General features: G+C 35.6%; 1 protein-coding gene across 3 annotated transcripts in view; it reads left to right on the forward strand.

Moving 5' to 3' along the window:
• Gap43 (growth associated protein 43) overlaps positions 1-18008 on the forward strand; it is a 103465-nt gene extending 85457 nt beyond the window's left edge. For all 3 annotated transcript variants that reach the window (XM_033755912.1, XM_033755913.1, XM_033755914.1), the window contains exon 3: positions 17735-18008. In XM_033755912.1, the coding sequence (XP_033611803.1) occupies positions 17735-17823 (89 nt within the window). In that variant the 3' untranslated portion in view covers positions 17824-18008. The remainder of the gene's footprint in view (positions 1-17734) is intronic.
• The last annotated feature ends 3356 nt before the right edge of the window (positions 18009-21364 follow it).

Below are 21364 nucleotides of genomic sequence, written 5' to 3' on the forward strand. Positions count from 1 at the left end.
AAGTAGACGAATTATAGTTAGGGTGATTTACAGCTGAGTTTGTTTGCAATAAGAGGAAGTTTATTCAACTAAATAGGATTTGTTTTTCTGCATGTCTGGCTCATTTCAAAGGTACACATCTAATTTCAGCTAAACATTCTAGAGACAAGGAATGGGAATTTGGAGGATCTATGTCTGGTTTTCTCAGCAGTTCAGACAACAGGGGAAAGGTCAACCTTTGGCTTTGTTACAGGTAAAAGTGGGTGTCAGTCTTGAATCTTAGGAAGGTCCTATTTAGAGTGGAAAGCAGACTTTATGAAGAATATTCTTTGGGATAAATGTACTTCCGGGAGTATAAAAGGATGGGAAACTTCAGAAAGTAAGAAGACTGGGTGAATTTTTTGACAGTTGTTACTTTCTGGAGTGTAACCTAAGCAAAGGTCAATATTCAACAAAAGCAATCAGGAAAGATCCAGAACAGTGGTAAGTGAGCAAACCTTAAAGTTTAGAATATGATTTTATTTAAATTCTGTTGACTCAAGGGTAGTACCTTTAGAAAAATGGTACATTAGATGGGCTCTCAGAGAAATAAGGAGAATGAGATGAAGAAAAGATGTTGCAATTAATACTGATTCTTTCAAGAAATTTATTGATGAAAGAGGAAAAAAGAACAGACTTGTAAACTTCAAGAAGAGTCTATCTTTGAATTTTTGAAAGGCTATCTTGTACAAGAAAGACTATATCTTTGTTCTGTGTTATTCCAGAGCCAACAGAGCTTCTTAAGTCTTAGGGGAGGTAGATTTCATTGGAACTGGAGGTGGTGTCAAGAGTCTGCATCAGACTGGTGGTTCCTGGAGGGTCTCCTAGCTCCCTTTCTGCTCTAAAGTTTCTGAACACATGTGATTTCTTTTTCAAATAGGATTTTGAAAGAAGGTAAGTAATAGGAAGTCTAACACGAGACATACATTTTGGAAATGGTTTTATTGGAGAAAAAGATATTGGGTGGAGAAAAAAAGGACAGGGATGATTTTTCAAAGGGCACTTTTATAGCATGGTCATTTATAAATCTATAGTTCCATCCCAAATAAGATGCTTATTCATCTCTATGAATCTTCATTCTTTCACTGCTTATTATTCCAATGTCCCCCCAATAACCACATCTGTAATATTCTTTGTTATTAAATATAAGTAAAGAGGTTGGAGAGGTTGACTGAAAAGGGAATAATCAGTACAAATACTAATATTATTTTTCCGATATAGCTCTGATTATGTTCCAGCGAGTGCTATTGATTCTTGAAGTAATTTTTTTCACTCAAAGTCAGCACTGTAATTTGACAGGCTCCAGGAAGCCAACACATACAATGAGTGTATAAAATGAATTGTCCCAGCAAGAGATAGAGATTGCATTTATTTATCCACGTGCCAGTATGTAATACAACCACCTTTCATAGGGCCTTTTTGTTACAATGTTATCTTTAAAATTAACTTTAAAAACTGAGTTAAACCTTCACAGTTGGCTTTTTAACATTCTGTTAGCACTGGTATGTGGAAGGGGTGGTTGGTGGGGGGAATGATGTGTATTTTTATTTCCTTTTCTTTAAGACATGGAAATTATCTCTTATGGATTCCTAGACGGGAAAGAATTTGTCGTGAGTTTAGATACTTCTAGACTTTTATTGTCCCATAATTCTTGACATTTAATTTATGAAATCTACTATAATCATTGATAACTGTTTAACATCAAGTTGCTGATTTTATTTTTCTTTAAAGGAGGAAAATTTATTGCGGAATAAGAATGGGGAGTAGGAATAGCTCCTGAAAAATGGGGGTGGGGTCGCAAATGGGTTGACTCAAGTTACTGATTTTAGGGGTCCCCATTTTTTCCCTGTGTAGAGTATCTACTTCAGCTACCATAATCTGAACATAAAACACGGATATTTTATAAAGCAATATTCCTTAGCCCTGATTCTGCACGTCTCCAGTGTAAGAAAAATTACTTCTGGCAACCCTTAATGTAAAATTATATTGAATTGCCTTGTATTTCAGAAAAGAAAATAAGAATCGAGAGAGAAAAGAAGGGGAGAAAGAAGGAAGTAATTCTACAGTACGTATAGGGCCACTGGTGAGAGACAGGGCTAAAATCAAACAGTGGAAACCATTCATCTCCAAAGGCTGTGAAAGTCTAGTTTGCTGTGTGACTTTGGGCAGGTCACAGAATCTCTGTCTTCAGTTTTTCTCAAGGGGAATTAAGGGACTGAAATCAAATAATCTCAAAGGTCTCTTTCAGCCTCCACTAATTACATCAACAATTCTATGTAATTTTATGAACAATTGTAAACCAAGTCTGTGACAAACATACAAATTTAGAAACTTTGTACATTTGAATTCTGTAGTTTACCCATTTGCAATGATAAAATTAGCAAGACAACTGCCAAGTCTCTAGTTTTCTTTGTGTTGTGTAGAAAAAGCTGTAAGGGAAAATTAAACAACAAAGATAAATAATTGTCCGCCTAATCTCAACTTCAACCCAGATACATCTTGGCTAGTCATGGCAAGACATGAGTTGAATATGACTCCTGAATTCAGGCTTTTATTTTAAAAATTTAAATATTACCCAAAGGATAGAGATTTGCAAGTAGGCAATAATTTTAGGCTGCTCTAGCCACTACTGGAATAACTTTTATGGGGTCGGAATTATGTCTAGCGTTTGTTTCTGAATTTTCATCTGAAATTCAATAATCGAAATCACTTAATCCAATATCAGATTGGACAATTTAGCAAGTCCAGATTTGTTTTTGCTTTTAAAGATGTGTTAGAAATAATTACTTTGTAGTTAGATATCAAATATAATAAAACAAAACAAATGATTCATTGAATTTTAAAACCTACAAGATAGTACAGTAACTTTCTCAAAATCTGACATACATACGTAAGTACATACGTACATACAGATACTTACACTTTTGTAATTGGTCACTAGATAAGGCCTAGGTTGATACAGTGACATGATTAGGACAATACCTAAGCAATCTAGTTCAATAAATTCAAAAAATTATAAGAAAGAAGAACTAAGAGAGTAGCTCTGATCAAAACTAACTGACAGACATAAGAAGCCTGTCTAACTTTTCTCTTCTCCTGATCTACATAGTGAGACCCTGGCTCAAAAATAAACAAATAAATAAATACACCTGAAAAGTCTCACAGTTTATGATGTTTTTAAAGCTTAAGAAACTCATTATAGGGCTGGGGATTTTTAGCTCAGCGGTTCGGTGGCCTGCCTTGCAAGTGCAAGGACCCGAGTTCAATCCCCGGTACCCCCCAAAAAAGAAGAAACTCATTATTAACCAGAAGTCTTAGGTCACTTCCAAGTGTATACTTCTAAAGGTACAATCAGATAAAATAATTTCTCTTGAAATTGGATCTATCTTAAGCCTGGAAAGCTATCATTGACTATGTACCTTGACTGGATGCAGGTTGATGGGATGACTTGGCTCTTGCTCATTCAGTATGGTAAGCACACTTTTTCTCAGGTGGAGCTAAGCTTAGGGAAATAGATTTGGGTGTGAAACAGATTGTTCTCTCTAAGTGGAGGCAGCAGGAGATGCTTTTGCCTCTTATGCATTGCTGTGTGGCAGCCTTGATTCTTTCACCATAACAACCCTAACTTCCTTTCTTTGGTTGCCCTTCAAGGGAAATGGATGGTCCACCTTTCCCTTTGAAATCATTTCTGGACTTCGGCCCCTGACTGCAAAGCCTTTCTCAAAAGTACTTTTTTTTTTTTTCATTCTGTAAGGCACAACTTCATAAGTAACAGGTCTTTCTCACCTTTTGTTGGATATGTGAAGAAAGTTTCTTTTGCTGTGGGATGGGATTGGATAAGCAGAAACTCTTGGAGAGGAGGAAGAAGATAATACTCATCTTTTAGGCACCCATAGGAGCAAGGAAGTGGCATTGTTTTAGGCTTTCGATTTAGTTTTTCTTTGTTTAATGTGTATTTTTCTTCATTAATTACAAATTTATGGGGTAGGTATTATTATTCCTACATATAAAAAAATAGAGCAGATATATGTCCAATACTGATGTGTGAAATTCTTCAGCACAGCCTGGCAAATAATAAATATTAAATCAACATCAGTGTTCTTCCAGTCATAGCAAACAACACATGAGAATTTACCTAAACATGTCTGTTGCTGGCAAGGGCTTTAAATCAACACTTTTAATTCTTACAACAATCCCATGAGGTGGGTACCAATACACTATGAAGTACGGATGAGGCAAATGAATGAATAACAGGTTAAATATCTTACTCCTAGTAAGTGTCAGGGACAGAATGTAAATGCAAATCGTCTGGCTCTAGAATCAGCTCTCTTTGCCACTCACTACTTTGTGGTTTCTAAAAATAATTATGCTTAAAGTAGGTAATCAGTGTTTACCTTCTTTAATGTCTTCATAGTGTGTTATAAAGTTGGTAGCTATGAAATTAAAATTAGCAATCAAATGAAGAGGTTGGGACAATGTTTCCCATGGACAAGAACTGCAAGAACATTAGGGTTCATTTTCTAACTCAGTCTTTTGGAATTGAGATCAAACTTTGTTCTTGCCTTTCCTCACAGTAATATTATAGGTCTACACCCAGCCTGAAGTTATTGAAGTTTTATTTACACATCAAAGCATTCTTGAGATTTTCCTAGTTTTCACTACTTTCAATATTTTATGGGCCTAAATATTTTATGATACATATGATACAGGAGTGGAGGGTAATGTAATTGCAGTGATAGATATGTGTTTTTTTCCAGGAATACTTTAGGCTTTTGTGATCCATCAATGGACAAAATTTAAAACTCTCTGCCTTTGTGTGGTTTAAATTCTAGTCAATGTACCCTTTTCCTTAGAGGCGTTGGTTCAGAATGAACTGAAGAAAACTAGGATGGGCACTACAAGCTAGCACCTAATACCATAATACAAGGTATATAATTTCCATATAAAGAGAAAGATGTGATTAGTTCTCCCCAGGGTAGGTCTGACGGTTGGTAATATCATTTGAGCTAGGTCACAAGGGATGGTAAGCATGAAGATTTACCATATACATTGACTAAAGTAATGGGCCAGCCTGCCCCCTGACTCTGAATTCTTAATTTTTGGTTAAAGGAGTACCTTTGGTCCAGAACTCCTGCATGAGCCCATGAGAAGGGAATTCTGGAGCAAATAGTATATTGGATTAAATCTTTTAGGGAGTCAGTAAAAGGATGGGGTAGAGAAAGTAAGGCCAGGCAAAGATGAGAAGTTCAGAAGTAGAGTCATCTCATCCCACAGAGATCTTGGCAACACAAATTTGTACCACAGAGGTTGATTTGTTCAAAAGCAAATGGGACATGATTTGACTGACCCAGGGTTGTCGTGGCTCCCAGTTCACATCCCCTGTCCCCCCTGTCCAAAGGGTCCCAGGTGGGTTGTCATACCTCCAGCAGCTAGGGAAAGCATGCCTAGGCTTGGTAAAGATCCAGATGGATTATCAATAACGTCTCCCAAGGGGAATGGATGTGTGGAAGGTAGAGGTAGGGATATAGAGGCACAGAGAATATTTGAATGATAGATGAAGAAAAAGAATATTGAAAATTGACTTCTTGAAAATTGAATATTAAAGGAAATAAGGGAAAAGAAAAAAAATGTGAAAAGAGGAAAAATGGAAACAAAGTCTTTGTAAATAGGAAAGGGTGAAGGGGGTGAAGTGAGGGCAGGGGAATGGGGAAAAATAAGAACCAAGATATATGATGTAAAGGTACAAGATCACATGATAAATGTAACTGTATTGTTTGCTTTAAATGTACCAATAAACTAAATAAAAAAAGAAAATTGAATATTGACTTCAATATTCTTTCAATATTGAAAAATGATCTCTTTGTTTTGGGAGGTCATTTATAAATTCTGAGATTTTACTTATTTTTTTTTTCATTCACTCAAAAATCTTGACGGTAGATAATTTAAATTTAGCAAAATATAAAACAGCACTGATTTAAAGGCTCCATCTTGAGTTCTATCTTTAATTTAGCTGAAGGAAATCTCTTATATTTTGAAGTCAGAATATGCAGATTTTCCTTGCAGATATAATTTAAATACCCCAAACACTCTGACTCCTTTTATTTTTCTAGCAAGAGTACTTATTTGTTTCCTACCCTTAGGCAAAGTCTGCAATGTCAAGTTTCCCCATAAACTTCGCCGTTGCTTTTACTCATGGCCATATTTTCACATTAATGTTGTCTGGATAGCCTCTTAGAAAATAGAATTGGTAAAGGTTGTAGAGATATTACTGAGATTTTCTCCCAGCTAAGATTATCACTTGGGATCCTAGGAGGTGTAGAGGAGAGACTTAGAGTTGAAATGGCTAAAGAGTTTCTTTTCTTTTCTATTTTTGGTACTGGGGATTGAACTCGGGTTCTTGCACTTGCAAGGCAGGCCACCGAACCGCTGAGCTAAATCCCCGGCCTAAAGAATTTATTTTCAATTTGTTTTCTGAATGTTAAACATAGATATCTATAGAACTGACATTGAACTTCTAGGATTAAATGTTAGTAATTTATAATATTCTAAAACACATTTGCAATAAAATTTTATTATTTTACCCTAAGGCTTATGTCAAAGAAGTATTTGCTAATGAATCAAATCACAACAAACTTTCTCATGTTCAAAGTGTTGTATAAATATTAACTAATTTCAGTGGAGTGCTATGCAGATATAAAAAAAGGATATATTTGAGTCATTTTTTGGAAAATTATTGCATCTTGAGACAATAATGCTAAATAAAATAAGTGTGACATAGAAGGTTAAGTATCATATAGTTTTCCTTATATCAGAAACCCAGAGTATAATTTAAAGAGCAAAATAAAAGATAGATGATAGCAAACAGGAAAAAGAAGTCCTTTTAGATATGGGAAAAGGGACAAGGGTGAAAGGGGGAATACAAAAGAGTCGGGTGTGATATGTATGTACCAACTCCCCACAATGAATGTAATTCATTATCCATCTCAAACGCATATTAATAAAAAAGAAAAAAAATACTGACTAATTAGCCTTTCATAGTGTTAATATTAAGAAAGTTGCCTCTGGATAATCTGTTACTATATATTGTAATTGTCATACTAAGATGCTAACGTCTCAGAATTTTCAATTTTAGTGTATAAATGAACATATATATATTCCAGCAGTGATATATAACATATATATATATCAGTGATCCATATATTTATATATCTAAATTTTAAACAAAGGCTTCCAAACTTTCTCAGTTAATAGCTAAGCAATTTATTCTTGACACCCTTTAATGCAAAAGAAATACTTAGCCACTCTGTTTATTAGGCAGTTTTTTAGGTCCAAAGAACTTACTAATAGATTGCATAGTATCAATAAATACCATTATTTCCTGCAAAATTAAAAATATTATTTAGAAAAATATATTATTTGGAACTTCTATGAGTTCACTGTGGTGCCCAAAGATGCATCAGTACATGATATGGGAGTCATGATTTAAAATGCTAATTCCCTATGAGGTGCCTTGAACAATGTAGATAACTTACAGTTGCTGTGTGAAATGAAAGTCCTCTAAAAATTTTTCTCTCCAGGAAATCCCATTCTGAATCAAACAAAAATTTATCTACTTCTGGGCCGGGGATTTAGCTCATTTGTTCTGGCGCCTGCCTCACAAGCTCAAGGACCCGAGTTCGATCTCGGGTAAGCCCCACCCCACAAAAGTTCATCTACTTCCCTTTTCCTTATACGGTATCTACCTTAGGTGCTTTCTTGACTTAATTTTTTTCTGTGACATTTATAAAGTTTGAAGTGGAAGCACATTTAGTTTCCACTTTAAAGATAATCTAGATATTTTTTACTCAAATATTTAAAATACATTTATTGATTTAAGCTTACTTAAATCTGTGGAGGATTTAGAGAGGGAAAAACAAAATATTTTCTGATTCAATAATCTATATAAAAATTACTACCCTAATGTTGAGTTTTAATGTTGAATTTGGCTGTAGTTTCATTTGCTGTGGTTCACGTTTTCTTAAATTTTTTTTTATTTTTTAAAATCTTATTGAATTTACTGGTACTTTTAAAATATATAGCACAGTTACATTCATCATTGGGATCTTGTACCTTTACATGACAGATCTTGGTTCTCATTTTTTCCCCTTGTCCCTGCCCTCCCTTCACCCTTCCACCCTCCCCTATTTACAAAGACTTTGTTTCCATTTTTTCCTTTTCTCATATTTTTTTCTTTTCCCTTATTTCCTTTCCCCTACCCTTCCCACTTCCCCTACACTTTTAGGCCTTTTATTCCTACTTCACATTGTCAGTTATACAATTTGGATCTTATTTACACTTTTAGTTTTTCACACCAGAGAAACTATTCAGTATTTACACATGTGTGTCTTATTTATTTCACTTAAGAGTATGGCCTCAATATGCATCCATTTTCCTATGAATGATTCTAGTTTCTCATGCTTTATGGCTGAGTAGTACTCCATTTTATTAAAAAAAAAACACACACATCTTTTTTATCCATTCTCCAACTGATGGGCAATTGGGCTGTTTCCAAGTAGCTATTACCACCTGTGCTGCTATAAACATGGGTGAGCATATATCAGTCTTGTGAGATTCTTTTAATTATTTTGGGAAGATACCTAGCAGAGGGATGGCTGGGTCAGATAGGACCTAAAATCCTAGTTCTTTGAGGTATCTCCACATTGATTTCCACAGTGATTGCAATTCTTATATAATTAATCAAATATTGTTCTGAAGTAAATTTCCAGGCTTTATAATCTCTTTTTGCTGAGGCAAATCAACCTCTCATTTTTGCCAGTTGTTATAGTTCATAGTAAATAATATTTATTATCATTAGTCCCTGATATTAAAAACTGGATATAAAGTTTAATTAACAATAAAATTCTGTCAAAAAAGAACTCTACCTGAGTGAAATCTAAGTTTTGTGATTTATGTGCCCTCGAATATTTAATAACACAATCTATGAGTTTTGTCTTAAATTTCTTTTCCTTCTATATCATTTTTGTTTGGGAAGGTGATGATACCAAACTAAAAGTTTCACTTTCCTGGCCAATACTGTTTATCAAGATTCAAAGACAAAACGTACTTGTAGTTCAAGTGTGATCTGCACCAATATCCTTGAGAGACAGTATTATATGATAAAGGAAAGATTACTAGGCCTTGCAGATCAGAAGTCCTGGTACTCAGTGCTACCTTTCCTGTTTTGTGACCCTAGATGAATCACCTTACCTGTTATAGATTCAATTTCTTCATCAATAAATTTGGGGACAGATAGGATAGCTCATATATTTTCAAGCTCGAGTATTATATGATTCTACTGTATCTCAAAGTGCACAAGTAAAACTATGACATATACAATCATGTGTATATGTTAATGTATGCATGTATTAAAAATTCTCCTGTCATTTCAAAAGAAATTTTAAAATTGTTGGAAAGCAGATGCTATGCCATCATTGCAACAGTGGCACTGACTACAATCATCTTAGGACAAGAGCATGAGAATTTGGAAATGATAACAGAGTAGATCTTTTGGAACTTAGGTCTCTAGAAGTTCATGGTGAAGTTTGAACACACTCCCATTCTCTCAGAAGGAATTTTGAACTTTTAAAAATATACATAGATATATCTACAGAAAAGAGGAAAACAAATTACTAGACACGCACCAGGCCCTAGATTTTACCCCCTGCACTACAAAAAAGAAAGTTAACATCATTTAATTTTGCACATTTACTTAATTATTTTAAAAATTATTGAATGCTACCATGCCAATCATATAAATTGTACATATTGATCTTTCTGCATGTCACTAATAAGGGAAGAAGAACACTACTACACAGCCATAAAGAATGAGAAACTAGAGACATTCATAGCTAAATGGATGCACACTGAGGCCATACTTAAGTGAAATAAATAGGACGCACATGTGTAAATACCAAATAGCTTCTCTGGTGCGAAAAACTAAAAGTGTAAATAAGATCAAGATGCATAATTGACAATGTGAAATAGCAAGAAAAGGTCTAATTATTGTTTAAGTTTGCCAAGGATAGTCAACCTGTATGTTTGTTCCTCACCTTTTGTTTTCATGTTTTTTATAAGCTCGTATCTCTACTTTCAAATAAAAACACTAACTTTTGTTCTTGTTTTATCTTCTATAAAAATAGCTCTCTTTAAAAACAATTATAAATATTTATGGACTGAATGTCAGCACACCAAAATTCATAGAACCCAAAGAACTAAACTTAAAAGGATAGATAAACACCAACACATTCATGGTAGGGAACTTTAACACGCGCCCCCACAATTTCACAGGCCAACCAGACAAAAACTTAACAAAGAAAAATATTATTGAATAAACTGACTCAACAGATATCTACTGAGTATTTCGTCCATCAACAACACAATCAACATTTTGTTCAGCAGCACGATTTCCAAAATTAGACCATATTTTAGTCCACAAGCCACGCTTAAATAAATCCAAAAAATGAAATAAAATAATCCCCTGGCTGACATCAGATTACAGCAAAATGAAGCTAGAAATCAACAGCAAAAGAAGCTTCAGAAACTATGCAAACATGTGGATATTAAATAATACATTATTAAGTCATTAATATATCAGGAAAGAAATAAAACTGTTCTTAGAATCAGATGACAATGGAAGCACACCGGGAAGGGTAGGGGAAAGGAATGAGGGAAAAGAAACATGAGAAAATGAAAAAATGGAAATAAAGTCTTTGTAAATAGGGAAGGGAGGAGGGGGTGAAGAGAGGGCAGGGGTAAGGGGAAAAAATGCGAACCAAGACCTGTCATGTAAAGGTACAAGATCCCAATGATGAATGTAACTTATATATATATATACCAAAACCTATGGACATAATGCAAGTATTTGTAAAAAGAAAGTTTGTAGCTGTGAATGCATACCTAAAAATAATAGGATGATCCAAAATAATCTGGTGATGCAGCTTAAGGTCCCAGATAGACAAGAACAATCCAAGTCTAAAAGTGACAGTAGGAAAGAAATTACAAGACTCAGAATGGAAATTAATGAAATTGAGACTAAAAATACAAAGAGTCAGTGAATCAAAGAGCTGGTTCCTTGAAAGAATGGGAAAGGGTTCTGGCAACGGGGAAGATGAGAGGGAAAGAGGAAGTAAAAAGGAGAAGATGCAATATATATATATATATATACATACCTTTTCCCAAAGATGAATGTATTTACTATGCTCTGCAGAGATACACTAATTTTAAAAAGGGTGGAGAATAGCTCTCTTTAATTAATTAACTTGTACCCATATATTCTGAGCCAGAGACTCTACAGAACCATTGGTGGGGATCTCTTTATCATATGTTAATGATCTCTTAATCTGTGGAAGAAGTGTTTTGCTTGTTTATTCTCTTTTTTTAGACATTTCTTTTTCTCAAATGGCAAAAGGGATGGTGGGAAGGGTAGGGAGGGGAAAGGAAATAGGGAAAAGAAAAAATGTGAAAAAATAAAAAAAAATGGAAACAGTCTTTGTAAATAGGGAAGGGTGAAGGAGGTGAAGGGAGGACAGGGGTGTGGGGAAAAATGAGAACCAAGACCTGTCATGTCAAGGTACAGGATCCCAATGATAAATATACATACACCAATAAAATTAATGGAAAAAATTTTTCTTTTTCTCTCCTAGAATGAGAATTTTAGGTATGATGAGGGAATTTGATTGAGTAGATTTCCCAAATCGTAGGTCGGATTAACATCTAACAAATTACAAATTCCTTAAAATCTCAACATACTACACTCTAGTTTCAATTTTTTAAAAAAGAGACAGAAGAGTTTACTAGGTCATACTGAAGAGTGGAGTGTCGGTGCTCAGAGAAAGTGAAACCGCTATGGTTTAAATTTTTAAATGTATTTCTAAGTACCTTCTTACCACTTCCAAATAAATGGCCGTAAGTGAGGGAAGCATTAGTATCCATATTAATAGTAGATTAAGAAACAGAAGCAAGGACACTAACTTTTCTGAGTCCCTATGACTGCAAGGCTATGATATAAATCAGCTTGGCTTTCAGCCTCAGCATTTGAGAAGTGGAATGTGTACAATACATTTCAAATATTGTTTGGACCTCATCGTTCTACTTCTGAGTTTTTTCTTGATAAAATTCTTGTTTGTTACTCTTTGAAAATTTTAAACATATGCTGTTATAAATTATAAGATTCCTTTCACTTTCAGATTGGGGACTTAGGTGTAATTTATACCATTATTCTGATGTCAAAATGATGTATCTAGGTGGATCATTTTGAATATAATTTAAAATATAAAGCATGGTGTACAGTGTTGATCCCAGTGACCAGCAAAAGCCATGATGCAGGCTCCAGATCGACATCTGGTAGGGAGCGCAAGAGAACATGTAAGTAACAAAAGGGACACATGAAAGAGCTTCCAATTTTTTTATTGCTCTCCTTTGAGCTTTGAGGTGATGATTCTTAATATTCAAGAAAGATGAAAATAAAAAGAGAAAGGAAGCAAAACAACCTAGCTCAATGGTGATTGGTAGAGTAATTGTGGGCATGGCCCCAGAATGATAGCTGCTTCTATGTAATCAATGTTGACAAGGCTGGGAAGAGCTGGACAGGTCCCAAGAGGTAATGTTTTACTCAGAAACCCACTCAACCTAATTTCAGTAATGTACGGCTGTGGAGGGGCCTGGACCACAGCCAGAAAATAGGGCCATTAGAGCTCAGTGTGGGTGATGGCAGCTGGGAACACCGCCATCCCTCCAGCAGCATTGCGAGCAGGCTGCCTGGCTGAGCAGGCAAGCAGCCGCTGCTGCATATGCTCCTGGTATTTGCTCACCAACAGAATGCACAGACTTGCTATTCTCACCCTTTCGAGGAAATGAACAGGATGCATCAGGCAAGAGCTGCTTCCAGAATCTTTCTCAGCAAGGATCAGAAAGCCGATTTAGTACACATCTTTGCAAAGACCCCTGTGAAATTGTCCACTTGAGTCCCTTTTGTTTGTTAAGACTACCATTTCACTGTTTCAAGGGACATAGTTATACACCTCTACATCTTACATTTTTATTTCTACCTTAATAGGAGGTTTCGATCTTAAGAATAGTAGTTGTGGATCAAGAGTGTGAAAACTACTAGGGTTTTCTATTTTTCAAAATCTATGAGATTCATTAAAAACACATAACTCTGTAAATTTTAGAGAAGTGATCCAGCAGAACACCTCATTATAGTAACCATTAGCATATAAAGGCCAAGACCATATGGATTTTTGCTTTTTGTTTTCATTATTACCATTGTCACATTTATAGTTGATACAATTATATGTGGCCCATGGTAAGGGTCAGTTCCTTTCATTGGGTGAACAAATAAATGAACAAATATATTTGTCCTTCCATTTTTAAGCAACTTTCTAGTGTGGAGTATTAACAATACATGTTTTTGTGGCTGGGGATTTAGCTCAGTGGCACTGTACCTGCCTCACAATTGCAAGGCCCTGAGTTCAATCCCCAGTACCAAAAAAAAAACAAAAAAACAAAAAAGAATACATGATTTTATCCTCTCTCATGTTAATTTTTTCTATCTAAGTTTAAGACATAAATATTAAAATTCATGGAGTCTTCCAGTGAACATGGTGAATTCTAAGAGGCTTTGGGGCTTGGAAGAACATAGGTAGGTTAAAGCTATTGGTTAGATATTGATAGAATTTGTCCAAATTGATTGGATGTATTTCTGATATAAGTGTGTAGTGTGTAGTCATACCATTAAAAAAATAAAAAAATATATACGTATATATTCCACCTGTGTGTCTTAACCTGGCTGCTATAACAAAGTACTAAAAACTGGTGGCTTTTTAACAACACAAATTGATTTCTCATAGTTAGGAAGGCTGGGAAATCCGAGGACAAGGTAGCCATTGATTCATTTTGTCTGCCAAGGCCTACTGTCTCATAGATGGCATCTTCTATGTCCTCACATGGTGAAAAGAACTTTTCATAATGGCACTAATCCTAATCATGGGTGCTGTACCTCCTAAAGGCCCCACTTGCTAATACTATTGGGGAAAGAGGGCAAAAACATTCAGATCATAGTACTGTGACTCAGTCGCTTTTCCTGTAATATCTTAACCAAAACAGCATTAATATTAGCTTTTCATATTCAATATGAGTGAAAGTACTATTCAGTGCTAAACTAAGAAAGAAAATGCATGTTCCACTCTTTATCTTGCTCGATTCTGTTGTTATCTCAGTAACTCCAGGTCTCACTTGTTGGCTAGATTCACACCTAGTTACTTCTACTCCCTTGCTCACTATCAACTGGCACTGAAAATCTCACTTCAGCCTTTTAAGTATCAACTGCACAGGGGGAGGCTGATCCTTAGAGGAGGAATGTGGTTATTTACCCTAATTGGATTGTGGTAATTGGAGTGACCAGCTGGCCTCAGCTGTTCATCTGTCTTTGACTCTCACCATGATGATCAAAGTTTTGTGCAAAATACTGAAAATTACATGTTAAGTCATCTCTAGCATTTACAAATTATATAATTAGTGCCAGAAAGTGCCAAGACTAGATCTCATATTATGAAAGACTAATCAGGATTTTTTCCCTCCATCTGATGAGCTGCTTTTAATGAGACAAATTTTTGGATTTTGTAAGCTCCAGGCCTACATACTTGTGAGCTCCCTCATCATCCATCTTAAGCTAAGGTAAGAGGAGAGAAGTAATCAACAACAGAAACTTCCTGAATGCCTCTGCCCTAGGTTAGAATTTTCTGCCATTTATTCTCAGTGTGACTTAATCTCCTTGTGCCTCAGTTTCCCCAGTTGTAAAATAAGGCAATTAAGGTAACGGTGAGAATGAATTAAAGTGACACACGTATGCTTACAAATGTTCTGAGCACAGTGAGACAGCTTAACATTAGTATATCAAAATATTTTATACAAAGAGCCAGGAATAGCATAATTTTATAGTTCTTTCAAACAGGTGACGAGAATAGGTTAGAGATATAGATAAATAATTATGTGGTCAACATGTTTCATTACCTATCATGACTTCTTTAGGGTTGGTATGTACCTGGACTTCAATTTTCATATCAATAAAATGAGAAATGTTTACTTGTTCTTTCATTCAACAATATTTACTGAGGACTTTCCCTCTACTTGTCTGTTCAAAGTTGAACAGAAGTAGATGCTGCTGTATCCTTTAGAGAGTCTATAGCATGGAAGATCTTAAAGGTCCCTTTCCTTGTAACATTCTATGGCTATGAATTTTATTGTCTGTTTAGGGTACTTGTTTTGGTGCACTGTTCTTCAAGTGTTAATAATTGACAACCTAGAAAGCTACGGCCTTAATTTTTTTTTTTTTTTGTAAATAGTAGGTAGCATCAATCAAATCACTACATTTTTAAGATTGCCTATAGTGAGTTATGAACCCTACAAAATAAATAGGATTTTAAAACTTTAGTTTAAAGTGAGTCAGTGCAAGATGAAATTGCCCTTCAGGGCTGTTTACATTTATTTACCAGGCTAGCCTGATTTGATTCCATAAACCAAATATATTTTGAAGAAAATAACATTTTCTGCCACAGATAATTTTTTAAACAGTGTTGTTAGATAGGTGTTCCAAAGAAAGAATTCTGAAAATGTATTTAAAGTGGTGGTAGATATAAATATTGTTTTTATGAATATAAATAAATGACTGATTTGAAGGATATATGCATTTTTAGGAGCTCTCCTAATGGTCTCCTTAACAGGCTCCATTTTTCTCAACTCAGTATCTTCTCCTAATACCCAATCCATTTTATTTAGCATTGCTAGTTTAATCTCTTTAAAGCATAGCTGTATTACACTTCAGTGTATCCATTACCTTTAAATATAAATTTTCTAGCCTAAGAAGATTCCATTGACTCCAGTTTATCTTTATGAGAAACACTAGTAGTGAATAGGCATAAAGAGGAGAAAAAGCAGTAGCAAGAGATTCATTTTTAAAGGACGCAGATTATTTTAAATATTAGGACGTGTTCAGAAAGGAGTCTGGAACTGTTGTCATTAGAAAGACCCACTCAAAAAATTGACCCTTGGCCGGAATCCATGAACTTTGTTTTCAGGGGGTTCTAAATATTCCGTCATTGATAAAGTGGTTCCTTGTGTCTAAAATCTGTGAGCATACACGTAGTGTAGGCTGTGCATATCTGTTTTCCTTCTGGGAGTCTAGATTTTTGCATGCTGGGCAAAAGGTGCCTACATGACCAGCCTCCAATACAGATTCTGGACTTGGAGGCTCAAGTGAGTGTCTCTAATAAATGATATTTCACATATATCATCAGAATTTATTGATAAAGAATTGAGTATATCCTATAACCTCACAGGGAGAAGACTCTTAGAATTTTTTGTCTAGTTTCCTCCAGTTTACCCCGTGCTTTTTGCTTTGTGTCCATTCACTGTAATAAATTATAGCCAGGGATAGGACTGTTTGCTGAGTTCTGAGTCCTACTAACAAATCACTGAACCCAATAGTGGTGGTCTTGGGGGGCAGGGGCGGAGAGGGTGATTGGGCTGTTATTCCTTGGTATCACAGGTGATTTCAGGGTGATTGAATTCTCTTTAGACAAGCTGGCATATTAATACTATCTTCTAGCGTAAGTCAATTAACTTGAGTTCTGTAGGGAAATTTTCGAAGAGGTAAATCAACATTCAAAAAGATGGAAAGTCTTATTTATTATGTGCTTGAGTTTTTTAAAGTGTATCCATTAACTTTAAATATAAATTTGCTAGCCTAAGAAGATTCCACTGAGTCCAGTTTATCTTTATGAGAAACGTTAGCATCTAATAGGCATTAAGAGGGGAAAAAGCAATAGCAAGAAATTCATTTTTAAAGGACACAGGTTATTTTAAATATTTGCCCTATGAATATTAACTTGAAATGTGTTTGGTTCCAAGAAACCAAAAACTACAAAAGTGCCTTTAAAAAGACTAAGAGGTATAAAGAAAGATGTCCAGGGATGGTATTGTCACTCATTAAGTGATCTTTTCTTGCTGTTTTGCCATATTTAGGGTATAGATTTTTTGTCTTCATTATCACAACATAGCTGCTACCTCACCAACCAGTTTTGTTGGATACCCTAGTCATTAGGATAAAAGAATCCAAAGGTCAAAACCAACTCTGCTGTCTTCCAAAAATTCTAACTGGCCCATACTGTTATGTAGCCACCCCTGCTTCCAATGGGAGCTGAAAATTACAGTATTTCACTTTGCAGTTATACTTCTAGAAATTAGGATGAATGCTCATTAACTCACATAAATTATCTATCACCATTTTTATGACACTAATTGAACAGAAAAACAAGATGATTATTGATTCCCTATGTGAATATCTCACGTATTAGTACCTTGGAAGTAAGGCTAAGAATAAAGACCACAGAAATGTCTGCTAAGTGGGCAACATTCCCTTATTATCACACCTTTGTTCTTAGGCTTCTCTGTAGGTGCTACTGAAGAGTTTCTGAGATGCCAACTCCTGAACTTGGACATTATATTACTGGGGTAGAAATAGTTTGTATGTTTTTTGTTTTTTGGTTTTTTTTTAATCTTAAATCTCTTACATAACGGTATGAAAAAGAGAAATGTGTTGTAGCATCACATGATCAGATGAGATTAATATTAACTCTCATTTTTTTTCCTCCATCCCATCTTGTTTTGTTTTCTTCCTCAGAAGCTGTAGATGAAACCAAACCTAAGGAAAGTGCCCGGCAGGATGAGGGTAAAGAAGAAGAACGTGAGGCTGACCAAGAACATGCCTGAACTTTAAGAAATGGCTTTCCACGTCCCTTCCCTCCCCTCTCCTGAACCCTGTCTCTCCTACCCTCTCTCAGCTCCACTCTGAAGTTTCCCTTCCTGTCCTGCTCACATCTGTGAGTCTGTCCTCTCCTACCCACCAGCCCTCTTTCTCTCTGTGTGGTAAACATTAAAAAAAAAAAAAAAAAAAAGCAGGAAAGATCCCAAGTCAAACAGTGTGGCTTAAACATTTTTGTTTCTTGGTGTTGTTATGGCAAGTTTTTGGTAATGATGATCCAATCATTTTGGGAAATTCTTGCACTGTATCCCAGTTTTTTGATCTGGTGCGTGTGGCCCTGTGGGAGTCCACTTTCCTCTCTCTCTCTCTCTCTGTTCCAAGTGTGTGTGCAATGTTCCGTTCATCTGAGGAGTCCAAAATACTGAGTGAATTCAAAACCATTTTTGTTTTCCTTCTTTTCAGTGTGATGGAATGAACAAAAAGGAAAAAATCAAAAACCCAGTTTGTTTAAAAATTAAGTAAATAAATAACTAAATAAATAATAAAGCAGATGTGCCAATTAGCGTAACTTGCGGCTCTGTGGCTCCTTTTTCAATCTGAATATTAATAAATCATGAGAGTAATCAGACTGCAGTGGTTCTGTGTTTCTGTTCCATGTTCCTGTTAGTTAGCTGGACACACTGGGATCTTATATTTCATCTTGGTCCTGGCCTCACAGCCTGACACAAACCACTTTGCCAAAACAGAAATGAAGCCTAAAGGCTCTGGACAGGACCAACAGCTCTGGTTCTTGATGGGATAGCCAGGCACCAGTTTGCTAAGGCTGCCATGATGAAGTGCCACAGATCAGATGGCTGCAGTGGATATTTATTTTCTCACAATTCTGAAGGCTGGAAGTCTGAATTTGAGATGGTGCCAGCCTTGATTCCTTCTGAGGGCTGTAAGAAAGTGATCCCCCACAAGCCTCACTTCAGGACTTTTCAACGTGCCCTTCATAGCCATAGAGCAAAGGCTCTATGCTTGTCTTGGTGTCCAAACATGTTCTTTTTTAAAGGAACCAGTCACATTGCATTAGAGCCTAACCTACTGGCCTTGCTTTAAGTTGATTACTTCCCTCAACGCTGTCTCCAAATAAGGTCATTCTGAGTTTCTAGGAATAAGGGCTTTGATATAAGAGAGAGGTTCATGCAATTTAGCCCATAGTAGCCACTAAGAATTGCTTTCACTGAGGCATTGAGAGTATCTTCGTGATTTGGGAACTGGATCATTTATCCAGTGAAAATTATACCAGGTTTTACTAGGTTAAATATTATAGAAATGTACATAATTCTGAGAAACTCCCAGGCTTTTGTTTAGGGTTATTTATTTTAACCAAATGTTGATCTAATTTGTTCTATTGTTTTCTACTTATGAACTTCTATTGGACATCGATCTATTGGACAAGTATCACATACTTGATTAACTATAATTATTGCACTAGCTGATGATGATAGAATATAAAGAAAAGGTATATATTTAGTATCCATCATTAATCTTTTTCAAATTTTCTCCCACGGTGAGTTTTATAAGTGCCTTCTATTAGAAGGTAAATAATTCTCTTGGGAAAGAAAGCAATGTTCCTAAATCCTGAAGTATCCATTCTGTTTATTCCTCCCCAACCTTCCTGGTCCAAATTCATAAGAATCTATACTCTGCTCTGGCCTTAGGGTTTCTCTCATAGAAAAATAAGGGGGACTTCCTTCAATTTCCTAGTCATCTGCATTTCTAAATTGGGAAGAAAATCTAAGAATTTCTGTTTGGAAAAAAAAATTCTGAGAAAAAAAGAAAGCTCCCAAAGTATTGAAGATCAAGGATATACATTATTTTAGGGGGTGCAACCTGTAACTTTGTAACTCAAATCATCCCTCTGTTGATCTAGTGCCTACTTAATACTTCAAAGAAAGCTGATGTCACATGAAGGATGAAGGACGAGTCTTCCCTGGACCAAGAAAGTCTTTTAGTTACTGACACTAAATGAAATTTTCACTGGGAGAAACCACCACATACCGAAAAATCAGAAAGCATCAGTATCACATACTAAGACAAGAGTTTGACTTTTTTTTTCTAAGTAGCCTTTTAGGGGGAGATTTCGGAGCAAGTAAGTTTCTGGGGCTCAATCATGATATCATCAGGCATGGGATAAAGTAACAGAAAAGGACACCCATGGATTACAGCCAACTCACATAGAGTGGCTGGCAAGTAACCGGTTGCTTTAAGAGTTCTCCTTTACCTTAACATTTTTTTGTAGAATAAATGCTTTAATTTTTCTAACATCTGCAACTCAAAGCAAGGTCACTATGACTTAGAACAATTCAGCTTCTTCAAAGCACAATTCTAAATGTCCTCCTCTAAATTCATATTCTTACTAAAAGCAATACCATAGGATTTTTAAAGCATCTAACATAGGGGATGGGGATTTAGCTCAGTGGTTCTACCTCCTGCCTCGCAAATGCAAGGGCCCGAGTTTGATCCCCGGTACCAAAAACGCAAAACAAAACATGTAACATATACTGTTTAATGATCATAACCCTTGTGTCAGCAGTGGGATTTTATTTTTACTAATAGGTTTCTATTTTGTTGTTGTTTTTTGTTTTTTGAGACAGGCTTTCACTATGTAGTTCTAGCTGGATTTGAACTTACTACATAGCCCCAGGCTGGTCTTGAACTCATGGTGATCCTTTGCCACCACATCTTGCCTCAAGTATCTATTTTTATTTAATTTATAAAGTCTTATTTCTTAATTGAATTTTAAAGGTAGAGGAGACCGATACGTGGGGCTTACAATGATCCTAAAAGGCATAACATGGATGATCACGACCTTCCTTTAGTACAAAACCATACAACTCAAACTATACATAGCACACATAAAATCAGAACGAAACTAAAAAGGATGCTCCATTGAAATCCCAGAAACATAGGCTCTAAATTCTGTTCAGAAAGCAAAACAAGTTGTTGACCTTAAAATGTTTACGTCTGGATTACTTTGAGATACTGAAACTAGGTTGAGGACAAGTGCAAAAAAGCCTTAACCTAAACAGGCCATCCTTTCAAATGAAAATAACATCATATTCCGGGATTCAGATCCAAAGGTATATTCCTTTGGCAGCCAAACCATTGCCTTATCTATGAGAAATAAGATCTTTTAAGTTAACTGTATTATTTGAGTCTAAAGTGTTCAGGTATGATATAATAAAACTTTAGTTTCTTTGAAGATAAAGGGATCCTAAAATAGAAGTCTTTATTGCTATCACCCTACCCGCACTGTGCTGGTCCTCTAGTCATTTCCGTCATACTCTCTATTCAGAGGTTTAGGGCAGGAATCTTGAAAGCAGCCTGATTTTTCCTTTCTTTAGATATCATTTAATTCATGAGCAAACCTGCTGCTGAAGATTATAAAAGAGAAAAAATAAAATATGTGCCCACTACTGTAGCCAACTCTGCACTTTCCTTGGTCAGTTAGAAGTGGTCTAAGTTTTTTTTTTTTTTTTTTTTTTTTCCCATCGTTTTTTC

The sequence above is a fragment of the Fukomys damarensis genome, unplaced genomic scaffold, assembly GCF_012274545.1.
Source record: "Fukomys damarensis isolate Sample0158 unplaced genomic scaffold, DMR_v1.0_HiC HiC_scaffold_24, whole genome shotgun sequence".
NCBI classification, from domain to species: domain Eukaryota; kingdom Metazoa; phylum Chordata; class Mammalia; order Rodentia; family Bathyergidae; genus Fukomys; species Fukomys damarensis.